The sequence below is a fragment of the Tetrao urogallus genome (assembly GCF_951394365.1).
Source record: "Tetrao urogallus genome assembly, chromosome: 9".
Classification (NCBI taxonomy): Eukaryota; Metazoa; Chordata; class Aves; order Galliformes; family Phasianidae; genus Tetrao; species Tetrao urogallus.
The window spans coordinates 2798446-2815799 of NC_136822.1; the positions used below are offsets into that span (position 1 = coordinate 2798446).

General features: G+C 47.3%; 1 protein-coding gene across 2 annotated transcripts; it reads left to right on the plus strand.

Annotated features, from left to right (window-relative positions):
• Positions 1-4164: 4164 nt before the first annotated feature.
• Positions 4165-16702, plus strand: MSL2 (MSL complex subunit 2; the record flags this gene model as incomplete). Of its 2 annotated transcripts, none has more annotated exons than XM_079539547.1 (2): positions 4165-4411; positions 15105-16702. In XM_079539547.1, the coding sequence occupies 2 exons, from the start codon at positions 4165-4167 to the stop codon at positions 16700-16702; spliced, it is 1845 nt and encodes a 614-aa protein (XP_079395673.1). The 2 variants fall into 2 exon arrangements, with proteins under 2 accessions (XP_079395673.1, XP_079395674.1); XM_079539548.1 differs by having other exon boundaries at positions 4165-4306.
• Positions 16703-17354: the final 652 nt, after the last annotated feature.

The following is a 17354-nucleotide window of genomic DNA, read 5'->3' on the forward strand; positions in this document are numbered from 1 at the left end:
TGGAAAGGGTGACCGTTCCAAACTGGCTAGCAGACGTAAGAGCTAAACAAGGATAAAGGGGCATTTTGTCCAAATTGAGAGAAGAGCTGAGATTTTTCTGGCATTCACAGAAAACAAGAACTCTGAGCCTAAAGTAACAACAGCTGATTTTGGATTTGCGGTACCGTGTTTGCCAGAGGAGAGCAGAGAACTTGTATTCCTTTGTTTGGCAACACCATTAAAAAAGGAAACTGCTTCAGTGAGGAGATTGACAGCTGCGAGTTCTATCAGTGCTGTTCTGCATCTAATATGTATGTTGGAAATCTGCTTTGTGACATTTTTCAAAGATATGTAAACATTTATTTTTTACAACAGCCACAATATACTGTCTGCACATACAGCTCATTTGAATACCATGTGAACAAGAACCAAAAAAGATCCTGGTGCCGAATTAGAACAACTATTAGGCCGTGCATGTTCACATACCTGGAGAGAGGAGACTGCAGTTCTATCCAGTCACTTCAGATTTGTGAAGCACTGGGAGAGCAGTTGTCCACCACAGGAGAAAACTTGTGCCGAATAATAAATGCTGGGGAACACGTCCTACAAATTCAGTCTGTGCAAATTCCTTTTACCACATCACCCAGGTGAAGTTAATGAATTGTGGGTGACTGCTTTGGACACAACAACAGGCACAATCCATAGCAATAGCAGGTGGTTTTGTAGTGAGATCATTGGTACCTTAAAATTATTGGGGAATATTTATTGTCAAGTTCCTCCTGTGGTTTATAGAAATAGGATGTCCCTAGACATGGCACTGTACATATGAACGCTGAGAAGGTAAAAATTCCTAGAGAGAGATCTTGAGGTTAGAGTAGTAAGCATCCGGAATGCCCTTGGAACACATGACCAGCCTGGAATGACATATGAGAATGGTTTTGAAAGCAGGAGAAAATGGTCACAAAGGGAAAGTCTACCATTCATTGTCAAATGTGAGATGAGGTAAAAACAATGGAATATCTTCAGTTCGTTCCAATTGCTTTGGGGCAAAATGCAATGTTAGTCTTTCTTAGAAGCTGCGGGGGGATTTGCCATTGTTTCTTTCTTACATAGTTACTGCGATTCAGTATTTATTACTGTTTGCTTTGGTTTGTTTATTCATTAATAAGATCAGCTCAGAAAACAAGCACCCTTATGTTAGCCTGTGACTATTACAATCAATACAGTCTTATCTGCTCTTCATGATGTCTAGAATGCGATGACACAGATAGAAACATCAAACAAGCAAGCAAGTTTGCCACTGGTCCCCTACTTTTCTGAAATACACCCATTGCTGCACAGGCTTTCAGAAGCAGTATACGTGGTGACTTTTTTTATGTTTTTTTTAATATCATTTCTCTTTTCAAGTGATTTACTAAATTAATTAGTTTCCTGTAAGGAAGCATGCTTTAAAATACACCATTTTCACAGCAGAAGGATCTCCTGACACAGGGAGCTCCTTCATCACCTCGTGTTTTATATAACATTTACGATGAGCCATCCACTGAGAGCTAAATAGTTATTCTGTGCAAGTGCTGTATCAAAATCCAAAGCTTTAAACTATAGCCTATGAACTCCATCAAACTCAGAGATCTGTACTAATGGCCTAAGTTCTTGAGTGTTAGTTTTAGTACTTTCTAACCTAATCTGTCTAGTTCTTCCCAAATGCAGCCATGGGCAGAATTTTGACAGCAACTGGAAAACGGAACAATATCCCTATTCTAACCTTATTCAGATTCATATTCCACTGAAAAAATGCTGTAAGTCAAAAGATCAGCACTCGAGCTCAGACTGTAAGTGACCAAATAATGCAGTGACCCAGACCACAGTCTGAGTGATCAGCTGGGCAGCTGTGCTGAGCGGCAGGGACAGACCTTGTGGCAGCCTGTCAGCTCTCGTGAAGAGAAGGCACTTGTTTGTTGTCCAAGACCAAGGAATTTGGTATGTTGAAAGCACCAGCTTCAAATATTTTGAGCTGATTTTCAGAGACGTGTAAAACACACATGAACTTTTTACTTGCCTATTTTTCCTTCCTCTTTTTGAACTACTATTCTCAGTATATTTTCTAAATAAATGCCTGATCTGTCCTCTTTTGGACCCTCTACTCCTTTTCCTAGATCTCCGTAAATAATAGTTTTGGGTTTTTTTCCCCCAGTAGGAAGTAGAATCTACTTCTTGTACTCAAAGTCTCCTAAGGCGGATGGGTTGATGGAGAAGAAAGATGCAGCATAGAAGTAAAACCACAGCAGCTGAAAACGCAAGCAACATCACACACCACACCTCCCTCTTCACCCTTCTCCTAGGAGAGGAAAGGTAAAGGCTGTTTGCACTGGTATATGAAATAGTGCGAGTTTTCGGGGGCTCATTCAACACTGAGCACACTCCACTGGCTGAACAGGTGGGCAAGTAGTGCCCCAAGGCCAGGTGCCCCATCCCTGGCACACACGTCTGCTGCCAGGGACCTCTCATGTACACAGGCATATGGCTTGGGAGTTTGGCAGTGTGGGATGCAGAGAGGTCCGTATGAGAACATTCCTGGTGTTGAATGCTATTCAGTTTGTTGGCTTGGTTCAGCACATGAGATGCATAGAGGGGAGAGTTGGAAAAAGAACCGGGCGCTTGGCAGGCAGCGTGTATGTGGGCTGTGCTGTGAAACGAGGGTCGGGACTGATTGTGTGCATGGAGTAACGGCTGTGTGCTGGGGGCCACGAGAGAGGTATAGGTGCAGACACTGATGTAGGAACACGCCGAGGGGGGGTGTGCGAGACAGCGTCAAGGAACAGAAAAGGATCAGCGGAACCCCTCGGCTGTCTCTGTACGGGCAGCTCTGCGTGAGCGTGCGTGGGGCCAGCGGGGGAGAGGAGAGATGCGAGCAGATGGCGTGCGAAGGGCCGAGCAGCGGCACGGAGAATGGCGCCGGCAGCGCTGCCAACAGGAGCCGGGGGCGAGCGGGACGGCCGCTTCCTTCGGGGGGCGGTCACGGAATCCTAGAATCGCTCAGGTTCGAAAGGACCCTCAAGGACCATCGCTCGGTACCGTGGAGCACCGAACGCGGCCCACAGGAGCCCTGCCGGGCCGCGGACACAGAGGCGGGGCCAGTTCGCGTGTGCAGAGCGCCGAGGGGCGGCGCCCGCCATGACGCGGCACGGACGTTCGCGGCCGGACGGCACCGCCGCCCCGGGAGGCGCAGGCCGGGCGCACGGGAAGGGCTGAGCGCGCGGAGCGCTGCCGGCGGCCGAGCCCCGACCCCCGACCGCGGGGCGGCGGAGCGGTGGGGCGACCGTCGCCGGGCCGCCGTTCAGACGCGCGCTCGCTACCGCGCTCCCACTCAGGGCGGCGCCGCGCCCGGGCCGAGGGCGGCCCCGCTCCCCGCTGCGGGCCGCGCTGCCGGGCTCCGCCAGAGGGCGCCGCTCTCCCCGCTCTTCCCCCCTCCCCCCCCGTCGGGATGGGCCCCCGCTGCGGGAGGGAAGCGCGCCGGGCGCGCATGCGCAGTGCCGGGCGCTAGACGGCAGCGGCGATGGCTCCGCAGTGACGGTTGGATCTAACGGTTGCTATTGACATTGCGGCGAGGATCGGGCGGAGGACCCTCACCCCGCGAGCGGCGCCCGGCCCGCGGCCGCGCAGCCTGCAGCCACCGGCCCCGCGGAGAAGGCCGCGGCGATGCGGCCGCGCTGAGGCCCAGGTGCATCCGCCTCCCTCCCTCCTTCCCTCCCTCCCTCCCCCGCCGCCGGAGCGGGCAGCGCGGCCCGGCCCGCCGCCGCCCTGAGCTGCCTTCGCGGTTCCTCCCTGCGGCCGTCGCCATGCGGGGCCGCCGCTGAGGCCGCGCCCGCGGGGAGAGCAGCAGGGCCCGGCGGAGCATGGCCCGCAGCCTGGCGTAGCGCCGCCGCCTCCCTGCGCCGCGGGCGGGCCGAGGCCGCCGCCGGGAGCGAGGCCCCGCGGGAGGCGGAGCAGCGGCAGCAGCAGCCAGCGCGGGCCCCGTGACAGGGCCGAGGCCGCCGGGCCTCCGCGCCGCCGCCGCCGCGCGGCTCCGGGTGGCCCCGCAGCGAGGTGACACCCCCGGCCCGGGGCCGCCCGCCCCGCCGCCCGCACGGACTCGGCGCCGCGCGTTCTTCTCACTCCGGAGGCGGCGGCGTGCGAGCGGCTGCGATGAACCCGGTGAATGCCACTGCTCTCTACGTTTCCGCGAGCCGCCTGGTGCTCAACTACGACCCGGGGGATCCGCAGTCCTTCACCGAGATTAACAAGCTCCTGCCCTACTTCAGGCAGTCCCTCTCCTGCTGCGTGTGCGGTGAGGACCTTTCTTTTGTTCCCTGCACAATGCGGGCCGCGGCGCGGAGCTCCGCCGGATCCGGGGCGGGGGCGGGCGGCGGGCCGGGCCGTGCTGTGTTACGCCGTGCTGTGCTGGGCCGGGCTGTACTGTGTTATGCCGTGCCGTGCTGTGCTGTGCCGCGCTGAGTTATGCCGTGCCCTGTTATGCCGTGCCGTGCTGAGTTATGCCGGGCTGCGGGCGGTCCGGTCGCAGAGGGCGGTAGGACCATCATTAGCGGCTGTGGGAACGGCCCGCTGTAGCGCAGCTAATTGTTTTTAAGGAGAGGTGGCTGAGGACGAGCGCGAGGAAAGGTGCTCGAGACACAGCGTAGGGGCAGGGAGAACTTCTGGCTTTCCGTTTTCGCTTTTCGTGCTTTACGTTTCAAGGAAAAAGAAACAAACAACGTAGATTGAGAGGTAGGAATTGTAAGCGCCCAGGAACAACGCTTGGATTGCTTTTGTGCACGGCAGGTAATTATCCTGCCCGGACAACCAGCGCGACGAGCCAGGCCGGGAGCTGCCAGGCTACCCCCGTTTCCTGCCTTCCCCCAAAAAAGAGCCTTCTGCCTTTCGGGAAGGGTCCGCACCCGGAGCTGCAGGGCTCTGCGCGAATCTGAACCGCTGCGTTCCGAGCGGTGAGCTGTGAGCGCACCGAGCCTCTGCCGGGCGCTGCTGTCTGCTGCTGTCCGCTGCTGTCCTGAGGCCGTGGCAAGCCCTGCTGCTGAGCTTTTGGATCTCCTGGACAGTCCGTGCTTCTGGCCTCTCCGGTTGCTTCTGTTTATCTGTGCTAATGTGTGGTCGCACCAATTTAACTGAATTACCGGAGTGTACAAACTTAGCCGTTTTATTTATTTACAGCCGCCGTTGGGGCTGTTAAGCGAGTCGTGGAGGCTTCCCGTCCTGTAGCGGTAGCTCCTCCCATTTAAAGTCTTAGAAAATAGAGCTCGGTTTGTGCGGGGAAAGGAGCTCTTTCGCAGGCTCGCTGCGTCGTCATTTCCTGAAATAATTTGCCCAAGTGTTTTTTTTCTTTTCCTCGTGGAACTCTGATGTCGATATGATTGCAACTCTGCTCTTTGTCTCTGGCGCCTTGCCTTCAATTCTGTTACTTCATATCCCTACCTGTGTCTTTTCCCATAAATCGTTACTGCTTTTGCTCACTTAACTGATGGCTTTTGCTTGAAAATAGTATTTTTCTGATTTTTTTTCTTAAGATACTAACAGAGGGATTATGTGTTTCTAACTACTGTGCTGTCTGAACTTCCCACGTTAAAACTACTCCTCTGAAACATGTTCTTTTCTCTCCATGCCTTGACTTCTTCCCTTAGTGGCCTTCTGCAGTCTTGTTTTTGCACTCTTGTATTATTGAAACTGTCTAATTTGTCCCTGCCCAAATCCCCAGGCTCCTTTTCCCCCCTCCAGCATTTCTTGCATGGCTTTTTTGTGGCTTTCAGGTTGTAGAGCAGTCTGTGCTGTTTTAGTTTGTTTTCTTCTACCAGCTTGTGCCTCCACAGATGTTCTGATTTACCAGCTACCTTGCAGTGGTTCCACTTCCTCTCTTCAGCTCCTATTGTCTTTGAATTGTAAGGTTGCTACTTGGAGTTGTTCTCTGCTGCAGCTAGCTTTCAGATAAGCAAAGCCGTTGTTGGTTTCAAAGATGTAGTCTACAAGGGATTCCCCAGTGTTGTCTTGGTGTCTGTTGGTGGCTCGGTAGATGTGGAGGCCCTGTAAATTCTGGGTTCTTTATGAGGCTGAGTGCTGTGCACCCATGCAGTAGCACGCAGGTCCTGTCCTGCGTTAGTCAGGTGTCTTGCTTGATGCTGCAGGCAGTTAGTTACAGCAGTGCTCCTGTGCAGTGCCAAACTGCCCACTCTGGTGTTGACCAGCAGTCACAAATCTTCAGCTCAATTCACCTTCTTGTTTGCTTCTCATCTTGCTGCTCTTCTGTCCAGGTGATTATCGGTGCCTCTTCAGTTCTCTGACCTTGCTGTGATACTTTCAGAATGCATTTTGCCTCTTGTACAGGTGTGCACTGAGAGTTACTACACTTCTTGTATGTAAAAGATCATTTATAGCCCATCTTCTGCGTGCCTTTGTCCAGCTATCAGAGCCTTTTAAATCTCACACAGTGTTTTAAAGGTAAGGTTTAAGTACTGAGGTAGAGGTTACACTGTGAGATGCCACGATAACGAGAGCGGGTGTTTTGAGCACCAGAATCCAACTGTCTGTCTTCTAAAATATTGAAAGTTCTTCAGATGCTCTCTTCTTTTTCTGCGTCTGTGGTCCATAGACTGTGAGATCCAAACACCTGCATATGGATTCAAGAATATGGAACAATGAATGTCTGGTTATTTTCTTTGTTCAGTCTGTAGCGAAATGAAGTTTTGACTGTAAATGTCTAAAAACGGTGCTTTGTTGGAGAAATGCTGCGTGGTTTATCAGTAATGTGTATAAAACAGTTACAATCCCATCGCAGGTCCTTTGGGAGATCCCTGCCCAAATTAGCGCTGCTCTTGTCATCGGCTTCAGCACTTAATCTCTCTGAATGCATCCTGCTAGGCTTTGTTATTCTGTAGGCGTTCATTCTGCAGTCAGGATTGTCCATTTAGTTTCACGGAATTGGTTTTAGGAGCGACAGCTACATACATCAGCTGATGTGGTTGTGCTCCCACTGTTTGCTCAATGCGTTGGATTCAAGCCAACTGGTTTGCTTCTGATCTGATAGCAAAGCTGCACCGGCAGAAAGTCGTAATGTGTGGCGTTGTAAATTGGTCAGCTAGCTGTGCTCCAGTGCATTGGAGGTTTCTGCCTTTCCTGACGGGTTGGAAAGGTTAATTCACAGCAATGGGCAGCAGTGTGTGCTTCTAGGATTTAAGTGTGAGCACATGGTGGCTTCATGGCTGGAGCTGCAGGTGATGCATCGTCCTGTTGGAGGGGCGTGAGATGGCATGTCTGGAGATTTGGGATGAAATAAGTACTTTGTGCAGGGCAGAGGGTGTTTTGAGGATGTGAGATCTGTGTTTTAGACTCTGAACTAACGCGATTATTATTAAATTGCATACTAATACCACGTGCCATCTAAAAATAGCCTAACAGGGTTTATGCAACAAATCTCTGTGTTTTAAAAATACTGCCTACCAGATATAAATCTTAAAAGCGACTCTCTCTGTTTTGAATACTGTGTAGGTTTCTTCAAGTCACTCGGAACGTCAGTTGTCTTTCCATCATTAGCAGCCTTGAACATCAGTTAAAATGTTTGTAGGAGATTGTCATCTGGTCGTTTGGCTTTTTTCTGTCAGTGGAAAACTTCACCCTGGAAGCCTCTGACAAACATTTAGAAAATATTTGGAAGATTGTTGCTTCTTTAGAATGTAAAAGGACTGGAAGGGTTGCATGGTTTGAGTGGAGCGCTGCACACGTGGCCAGGAACCCAGAGGTAGTCTGCACTATGGAAATGCAGGGTGAGAGTACAGCTCTTGTCTCACATCCCATGGCTTACGTTACAGGATGTTTAAGGCACCGTGTGGCTTCACAGAGATGAAGGGGTGGCACAGAACAAAGAAGCAGTGTGATAATACTGACCGGCACCTCACAGCTCCTGGGGGATGTGATGAGGGAGCTCTGAGAATTTTAGCTGGAGGTTTGAAGGCTAAATGGTAAAACAAAGTTAGGGAACCAATTGCCAAGCATGGGGAATGGTGTGCATTCAAATGGAAATAAGTATTATGTCAACTCTTTTTATGTGATGTCACTGTAGGGATGCTATTCCCACCCTGCTCTTGTATAAACTCATTAGCCTAGCTGTTGAAACTTTTTATGCTGTAGATAGAAGCTGAGTCTTTGTCCAACCAGCCAGGCACCAAAGTTCTCCAGAGCTGGTGATACACTGAGTTGTGTAAACATGTACATCTCTTTTTCATCTTGTCCACGTTTGTGGCTTGGTGGTGGCTTTCCTTCTTCCTTCCTTGCCCCTTGCTGAGCTGATTCCCCATTGCTTCTGCAGGTCGACTCTGCTTTTCCCCTCTGCTGGTCCCTAGTGGGACCTCATCCAGCCCCCCTGTCTTCAGCTCTCAGCAGTGCTGGTATTGACCTCAAGTGGAATTGCTGACCTTTAGGCTTTGCTTTGCCACTGGAAACTGTGAATTAGACTTTTCAAACAGTACTGTTTCTTCAAACGTTCATAATGGAAATTTCTACAAACATCTAAGGGAACAAGCTTCTAGAAACTAGTGGGATGCAAATGAATTGTGATTCTGGAGCAACTGACATTTGAATTTTGTGATGGCACTGAGACAGAGCGAAGTATGCAGCACTTACGGGGTGTCCTTCACAGGAGATGGCTGTGTGATACTCGGGTGTAAAATTTCTTGAAAATTCAGTTTGCAGTCATGGAGATGGAAAGAGGGAGAAGGAACATATTCCCACTCCTGAAAGGCCTTATTGATGTGCACGAGATTGGACTTTCTTTGCAGATGTGAGCTATTTCTGAGCAAGTTAAGCCTGGATATCAGAGGCGTACAGTGAGAAAGCACGATCGATTTTCGTGATGGAAACAAAGAGTGGAATTCTCATTCTTTGTCCATTCTCCTTCTGTTGAGGAAAGCGAAGGCTGATTCATGATCTGGGCTGCCAGATCACAGTTCCCTTCTGTGTTTGAAAGAAGTGTGGATTGGCACATTTTTCTCAGGTATTTTTTGTTGATGTTTTCTTCTTTTATCTATTTTAACTAATGAAAACTACTGTCTAGCTATCACATGTTGGCCATTCTCTGAATGCACCAATTTTTAGCCAGGAACTTGGTTGATTTCTCTTCCTCTTACATCCCCTTACTTAAATTTGCTGTTTCCTGTTTAAAATCCTGCATGTGACTTTTGGGAGAACTGCTTTTTCAAGGTTGTCTGCATTGCACTGCACACGTTTTGACAACACAAGGCTGTACCTATTGAATTTTAAATTGGTTTCTAAACTAAAAATACTCCAGTCTTAAAACAAAATTGAGAAGCCTTGGTAGGAGGAGTGTCTGTGGTTTCCACCGTGAGATCTGGGTGGCGCTGGGCTTCGGAAGGCAGCTGCAAAGCAAAGTTACAGCATTGCCTTCCAGTGTGACCTGAGGTGTGTGTTTGTCGTTGAGGCAGTGGGAGATGATGGAGTAGTTCTGATGCTCAGCTGAGGATATTGGCCACTCTGATTGTGTTGTACAGTGTTTAAAGACGAGCTGATAAGTTTCCAACAGGCATCTTTCTGGGGTTAATTACCCAGATCTGTAGGCGAATCCAAACACGGATTTCTTTAGTTTGTTTTCTTACTGTGTTATGATTTACAGATCAGCTTGAGTAGCTATGCAGTAAGGAGTTGCTCGATACTACGTTGGAGTTGTGTGAGGCCAAAAAAGTTTCTTCACGTTTATGTATAACTTGAGAGTAACGCAAAGCACATTGACAGCCGGGTTTTCCAGATAAGTAGAATTTTCCAGCCTCGAGAAAGGAATTCACTTTGAAATCCTTCCATGCTATAATTTGTCAGTCTCCTCTCCTGAGCCCAGTGGTCACAGCACAGCGCTTGCTGCTGCTTAGAATCGTATTCTTAGATCAGAGGAGATCACAGACATAGGATTGGAATTGGAAGGGACCTCTGAGGCCATCTAGTCCAACTCCCATGCAGTGACAGCCTGCAGAGCAGGAGCGATAGCGCACGGTTCTGTGGCTGTTGAGCTTCTACTTGCTTGCCGTGCTGTACAAAACAAGGGTGATTTTGGTGAAATTTATACTTTAACAAAATTGGACTTGATTTCTTTACTAGTTTGCTTTGTCTAATTAGGATGTAATACTTACATCAGTCCTATAAATTTGGGCCTTTAAAAAGGCAATATACAATGTTCCAGTAGGCTTTCCAAGGGCGTCAAAGCGGGTTTGTGTGCTGAGAATGTACCTCCTTTTCTAGGGCGCTCTGCCTTTGTTCAAGGCAGCTAAGAACAAAAGGAGCACATTTGCTGGATACGTGCACCTCATAACCACGCTGTGCCCAATTCTCCTCCTGTGGTCTGTGAGATACAGTTTGCAGATGCTTCCCCTCTTCCTGCAGCTGTGGAGTAATGCTCATTAAGGAACTCCATAGGAAGTGTTCCTTGGGGCTTAAATGACCTCCCTCCTGGTAACAGCTTTCCAGGACGGCCACGATGTTCTGTAAATAATGTATTAGAAGTCTTTTCTCTGTATATCCTGCTTACTAAGTGTAAGTGCTCACATTAAAATAGATGTTTGGTAAACCCTTCTGATAGCAGGGAGGTCAAGAGCTGATGTTCAGAGAAATGTGAAGCCTCTTATTGGAGGCATTATAAGAATGAAAGAGGATGAGCAAAGATGAAATTTAGTACTACGAGTTCTTTCAAGTAGGAACAACGAAGGTCTGCGTGGAGTAATCATGATGGGATCTTAGGAGGAAGAGTGACTGCACAATAAAATGGCAAATGAGATTTAGTTGATCAATGCTGAATGATAAACATGGAGAAAAATATTACTTCTCAGAGCACATCATTTTATATCTTAAGCAGTTTCTGTAAACATATGTAAGTGATAGACTGCTGATGGCTGCCAGCCAGAAGCAAGATCTTGGCCTTTCAGTGTAAAATCGTGGAAATATTACCTCAGTGCTGAGTATCAATCAAAAGTACAACAAATGTTAAAAACCAGGAATGGTGGCAAAGTTTATTATGACACTGTGTAAAGCTGTATAAGCTTCCCAGTCTGGGGAAGAGGCAACGTGGGGGGTATATGAGAGGTGGCTGTGAAACTGTGAGCAGTGCGGTGAGGAGGTAGGGGTGGGGATTGACTGCTGGCCTCTTCCAACACAAGAAGCAGAGATTGCCTGGTGAAACCAGTAGGTGTAATGGTTCGAAACCAAAAGTCATGCTTAGCACAGGGACCTTCTTGTCAAAGCCTGTTGTGACAGATAACATTTGAAACAGCTCAAGAAGAGATGAGGCAAGCCTCTGGAGAGAATCTTGACGGTTACTGAATACGTGGATACGTGGAAACTCCATCTCCAAGAATAACAGCTAAAGGCTGGGCAAGGAGTGAGGGTGTGCTTGCCTTGTTCTTACTCCATGCTGTAGGCATCTGCTTTTGGCCACTAGTGAGATGGGACACTGCACTGCATGGATCTCTGGTCTAACTCCGTGTGGTTATTCTGGGGTTTGAGGATGGGTTAGACAACATCTCGGAAGCCTTTCCATCGTCATTCTCTTGGTGAACTTTATAATCTGAATCTGGGGAAATCTGGTAATTTGGGAGCCTGTGCAATCCAACAGTTCAAAACATCCCAATGCTTAATACCTCCAAATTCTTGGCAAGAGCTCAGATATTGCCTTTCTGGGACAATGTTGTTGACTTGGCATGATTCCCCAAGTAGTAAAACTAATTAAGCTTAAATTTCCTGTGAGTTGGCATCTCATGATTATTTTATTTTTTATTTTTTTAATATTAGCAATACTAAATCTGAAGAGGGCAATAAGTGCCACAGAGCATGCACAAGAAAAACTTTGACTGACTGGAGAGTGAATATGAGATATGAGCTCAAGCTGAAAATATTCCCGTGGCTCAGGCATTCCTAACGTCTCCCCTGTGTAGGTTGCTGGCATTTATGGAGAGTAGAACTCGCTGTGTTCTTTCCTCCAGTGAGAGCATACAGAGTGGTTTGTTTTGTCTGTCCATCTGTCTTCCTCTGGAAATCACCACTTTTTTTTTCGGAGATTTTAATATCTTCTTTTAGCTTTTGCACCCGTTCAGCAGCTTCAGCCAAATGTATTTTGGGATAAATGAATTGCACAGTTGCCAGCAAGATTAAAAAAAAAAAAATCTAATTAAAAGTTAAATTGTGGCTGCACATTTCTTATTTGGACTGATCAGTATTTCATAATGTGTAAAGCGTTGATCACTCTTTAAGAAGCAAAACAGGCTGAGGGTGGACCAAGGCACAGGCACAGTACTGCTGGCCTTTTCCTGCTGGAAGTGCAGTGGATGCATATGTAGTCTCAGAGCATTATGTGAGCAAGTGTTTCTTGTGTTTGCTCCTTGCTCAAGTCAGAGCACAGCTTTCTGCTTTTCCTGCTGGGAGGGCTAGCATCCAGAAGGGCCCAACAGCTGCTTGTAAACTCTTTCCACTTACAGACATTGCTTTTAAAACTAGCTGATGCAATTTAAAGCTTTCTTTTGTTTTTCCCCAATGAATGGCGGTTATGGGCTTTTCTCACAAAATCAGATGTTACCTTATGACCACCATGGACATCTCTGCTTGTGTTGCTCTGCAAATAGTGTCATTTAAAGGGAACGTAATGTGTCTTCTGCAGGCTGCATTGTGTGTGTGAGTGGTGAGGTGCTGGAACAGCTGCCCAGAGAGGCTGTGGATGCCCCGTCCATCCCCAGAGGTGTTCAGGGCCAGGTTGGATGGGGCCCTGGGCAGCCTGGTCTTGGTATTAAATGTGGAGGTTGGTGGCCCTGCATGTGGCAGAGGGTTGAGATTCATGATCCTTGAGGTCCCTTCCAAGCCGGGCCATTCTGTGATTCTGTTCCACCTGATGGCTTTAAATTTTCACTGCGTAACTTGTAGAGTGTTATGCTGTTGCCTTTGTAGGATCTGGAGTCAGTCTTCCTCAATTCAGCCTTTCTCAGAGCAGCAAGAAGTTACATACCTACTGTTTGGTTATACGCTCATTTTCCAATTGCTGTGGCTGTGCTTTGTGCCCCTCTTGTGCAGCTTCTATGCATGGTTCCTTCTGTATTGCTTTTGAGGAGCTATATTAGAATGCTGCATGTTCCTGTACAGTCACAGCTCCAGCTGCAGCATGGGGCATCTCTCATGTCCCATCAGTACCAAAGGATTCAGGTTTCAGAGGGAAAACGGGAAGGTCCCTTCATCTGCTCATTCACGGCATCCAGGAGCTCTGTAAAATGACAGAGCTAATGCAAGTTTCCTATTACTTCAAATGCACAAAAAGCTGAATTTTCGAAAGATGCTTCCATGTAATGGAAGGCAGGGAAGGCTGGGTTAGGGAAGGGCATGGAGCTTTTTCACAAAAGATGGAGCGCAGGGACAAGTTCCATGATTTAAGGGCGACTGCAGGCAGTGGTCAGTATGTGCTGTTGTTGTGAGGGATTGGGTTCCCTATAGGGTAACACAGCATAGAGAAGTTGGGGTGATTTTCGTTGAACTCGTAGCTCAGTGCGCTCAAGGAGGTTGGGTTGGTTGCAGCGCTCCAAAGGGCTCCATGGGAATCTGCTGTGGAAGGTCCAACTGATTTAAAATTTCCTTGAAAGCAGCTGATGAAAGGAGATATTTATGACTTGGTCTTTCAGTCTACTTTGCACGCTTTGCTTTCTGTTCCCAATTTTCCAAATAGTACTGATTTGTTCCTCAGAACATGTTTCACTTTGGTGAAATCTGTGTGGGAATCCACTGATGGTTGTCACTCATCCAGCAGAGGCTCCTCGTAGGGAGACAGTGCTGATCAAACTGAACATGTGCTGTTAAAGAAGGGGAAACCTGTTGCTGTAGACGACTGTAGGTACTGTGAAGTTTATTTAGGCATTAAAATACCTTGCTGGCTTGCAGCTGGCTAAAACCAACCAAGTGATACTGGATATAGTTACCAGCTGAATTGCTTCTATGCAGAATTTAAATTAGCACTGTTCTTTTGTATTTTATTCTTCCATGTTGCTCACCTTGTTCTTGAGAACAAGCAAAAGCATTCTTCCGGACTTCTCATTTCAGAGAGATGAAAACCTCACCTTCCAGATTCTCAGCACTATGAGTGTAAAGGCTGTGCTGTCAGGTGTGTTCAGTACATCAGCAACTGGCTTTTTAAAATGGTTTTCTCCTTAACAGTAAGATCTCTGAGAAATTTCTTGCAGTCCCCTCACATCTGCACAGGATGTGTGAGCTGGTTTTGACACTTTGAAGTATTTAAGCATCGTGGTTGTGACAACTACTGTTATTTTAAATATTGGCCCAATGATGGGAAGTGGGGATCCACTGCTTCCCAGGATTAGTTAACAGTTCCCTGGTTGCATCTTCTTCTCTGGCACGAGAGTAATCTATTAAGGAACAATATACAATATACGTTTCTTCCATTTTTATTCAAATGCATTATTGGGTGTTTTATTTGGTACTTAATAAGAATTCGTAGGAGCCATTTAGTTGCTTTTGTTGTTCACAAAACTAAAATCTTTGTGCTTCATTGGTGACGCTGTCATAAAGCTATGCTCTGTTTTCAATCCCAGCCAAATGAAAAGTGAAACAGTCTCTGTTGTGCGTTCCTTTCTTCTGGGCTTGCTATTGCATCATTTTTACATTCCTTTTAGGGTTTCCCTTTACTCGGCTTCCATTTGTTTTCACTGATTTAATTAAAACCTCTGCCTTGGCTCTTCATGGAGGTTTGTTGCTGCACTTCTGGTAAACTCATAGAAATCTTACGTCTTTTGTAGCTTTCAGTGGAAGAATTGCTGAGGGCACATAGGGACTGGATCTGTTTGTGCTTCTAAAGGCTGCAGCAGCACAACCAATTACGCGTGGCGTTATGGCGTGATATATTTCTAATTTTTTCTGAAGTTTTAAAATCAGATATGGCATCTGTGAGAATTTTTAGATGATTCTTTGCACGGTAGGTTTTCCTGTGACTTGCTGGACCTTCTCGGGCCACTTATTGCTGTTACAAGAAATCCATCCTGTATGATCCGGGAAGCCTGGCTTGAGTTCACGGTAATCTTTCTTTTTCTTTCTTCCTTTAGGAAATTTGCTACAAGATCCTATCGCTCCTACAAACTCCACGTGTCAGCATTATGTCTGCAAAACGTGTAAAGGCAAGAAGATGATGATGAAACCATCCTGCAGCTGGTGCAAGGACTATGAACAGTTTGAGGAGAACAAGCAGCTAAGCATTTTAGTGAATTGCTATAAGAAACTCTGCGAGTACATAACACAGACTCCCCTGGCACGAGACATTATCCAAGCAGTTGACTGTTCTGCAGATCTTTTGGCTTTGCTCAAAGACGGATCGCCACTCCACGAAGAGACGGAAAAATCTCCTGACACAGCCTTGTCTTTGTGTTTGACACATTCCCCAGTACCTTCAACCTCGGAGCTCACAAGTGATCCTCCAGCTAATTTGACGTCGAAACCTGAGAGTGCGCAGAATGTTGATATTCGAGGTTCTGTTATCAATGGGTTGCCCAATTGTAATGGGCTTTCGGTAGATAAACTTGGAGTGAATATTCCTTCTCCTGAACACGCCAACACGATCGATGTATGTAGTACCGGAGAGTACATGAAAAATGAAGATAACTCTAGCAGCCTGCAGCCTGTGTGTGACCCAGTTTCTACCAGTGACTTGTGTACGACGGGCATTGACATCTGCAGTTTTAGTGAAGATATCAAGCCAGGCGGATCGCTTCTCCTTAGTGTTGAGGAAGTTCTCCGGAGCTTAGAAACCGTTTCAAATACCGAAGTCTGTGGTTCTAATTTGCAGCCCAGCTTGGAGGCAAACGTGACTAATGGCCCTTTCCTACAGCTTTCTCCCCCGCCTCTTAGCCATAACATTTTTGTGTCCACAGATGCTTCTCCTCATGGGATCTCATGTACAGCAGCAACACCCAAGGTAGTCAAGTTAAACAGAAAGCGATCTCGATCAGAAAGCGACAGTGAAAAGGTGCAACCTCTACCCATCTCCAGCATCATCTGTGGCCCAACACTGGGAGCATCAGCTCCTGTAACAGTGAAACAGGAAAGTAAAATGTCTTTGCAGCCTGTTGCAACTGTACCTAACGGAGGCACTACTCCCAAAATAAGTAAAACTGTGCTCCTGTCTAACAAAAGCGTGAAAAAGAATTTAGAACATGCCCCTAAGAAATCTCACCCAAAAGCCAAACCAGGGGTGCTGAAAACAAAAGACAAAGCAAAGGAGAAAGTCCCTAGCAGTAACGTTATGCCGGGAAGCCCGACAAAAACTGTGTATAAAAAGCCACAAGAAAAGAAAGGGTGCAAATGTGGTCGTGCCACCCAAAATCCAAGTGTTCTTACATGCCGTGGCCAACGCTGCCCTTGCTACTCTAACCGCAAAGCCTGCCTTGACTGCATATGCCGTGGCTGCCAAAACTCCTACATGGCTAATGGGGAGAAGAAGCTGGAGGCATTTGCGGTGCCAGAAAAGGCCTTGGAGCAGACTAGGCTTACTTTGGGCATTAATGTGACAAGCATTGCGGTGCGCAATGCCAGCACAAGCACCAGTGTAATCAATGTGACAGGGTCACCAGTAACTACGTTTTTAGCTGCCAGTACACACGATGACAAAAGTTTGGAGGAAGCTATAGACGTGAGATATGACTGTTGAATCTTTTTCTTTTCCCTGCCGTCAGTAGGGGAACTGCTACAGTTTAAAGGCAGCTATGGTTCTGTTTAACTTGCTGGAGCTCCTGCGTTTAGATCACTTGTATCAAGTGTTTTTCATTGCTATGTTATGTGTATTAGTGTCTGGGAAATAGTTGCAGATAATGGAGGAGTTACCCTAAAACTGTTTTTAGTTCTTACAGCACCTCATAGTTTGAGATGAATTGCTGATGTAAATGATTTTATCACAAGATCTTTGGCAAGGAGAAATATTAACCTCATTGTACTTGCTCATGCTTTGTGCTCAGTCAAAGCTTCTGCTTAAACGTAGAGAAGTGCTATCTAGTTAGCCCGTGCAAACTGTGCTAGATTATGGTGCAGAAAAGTAATTATCAATTGGTTACAATCACTACTGCCAGAAAATCGCCTAGTATTTCTGGAGAAAATGCAGCATTAAGCTGAGGAATACAGTCTGAAAAGGGTAGGTAATTTTTGATTGTTAGAATTGATTATGGAGCAGTTACAAATTAAGATCAGTAAGATCTGAGAAAGCTAACAGCCCACAAAGCAGTTCAGTCTCCCACCGAGGGTCAGGGAGATGAGTTATTCAGACACGAAGGTTAAATCACTGTCACCAGTGTGCCATCCCCATTAAT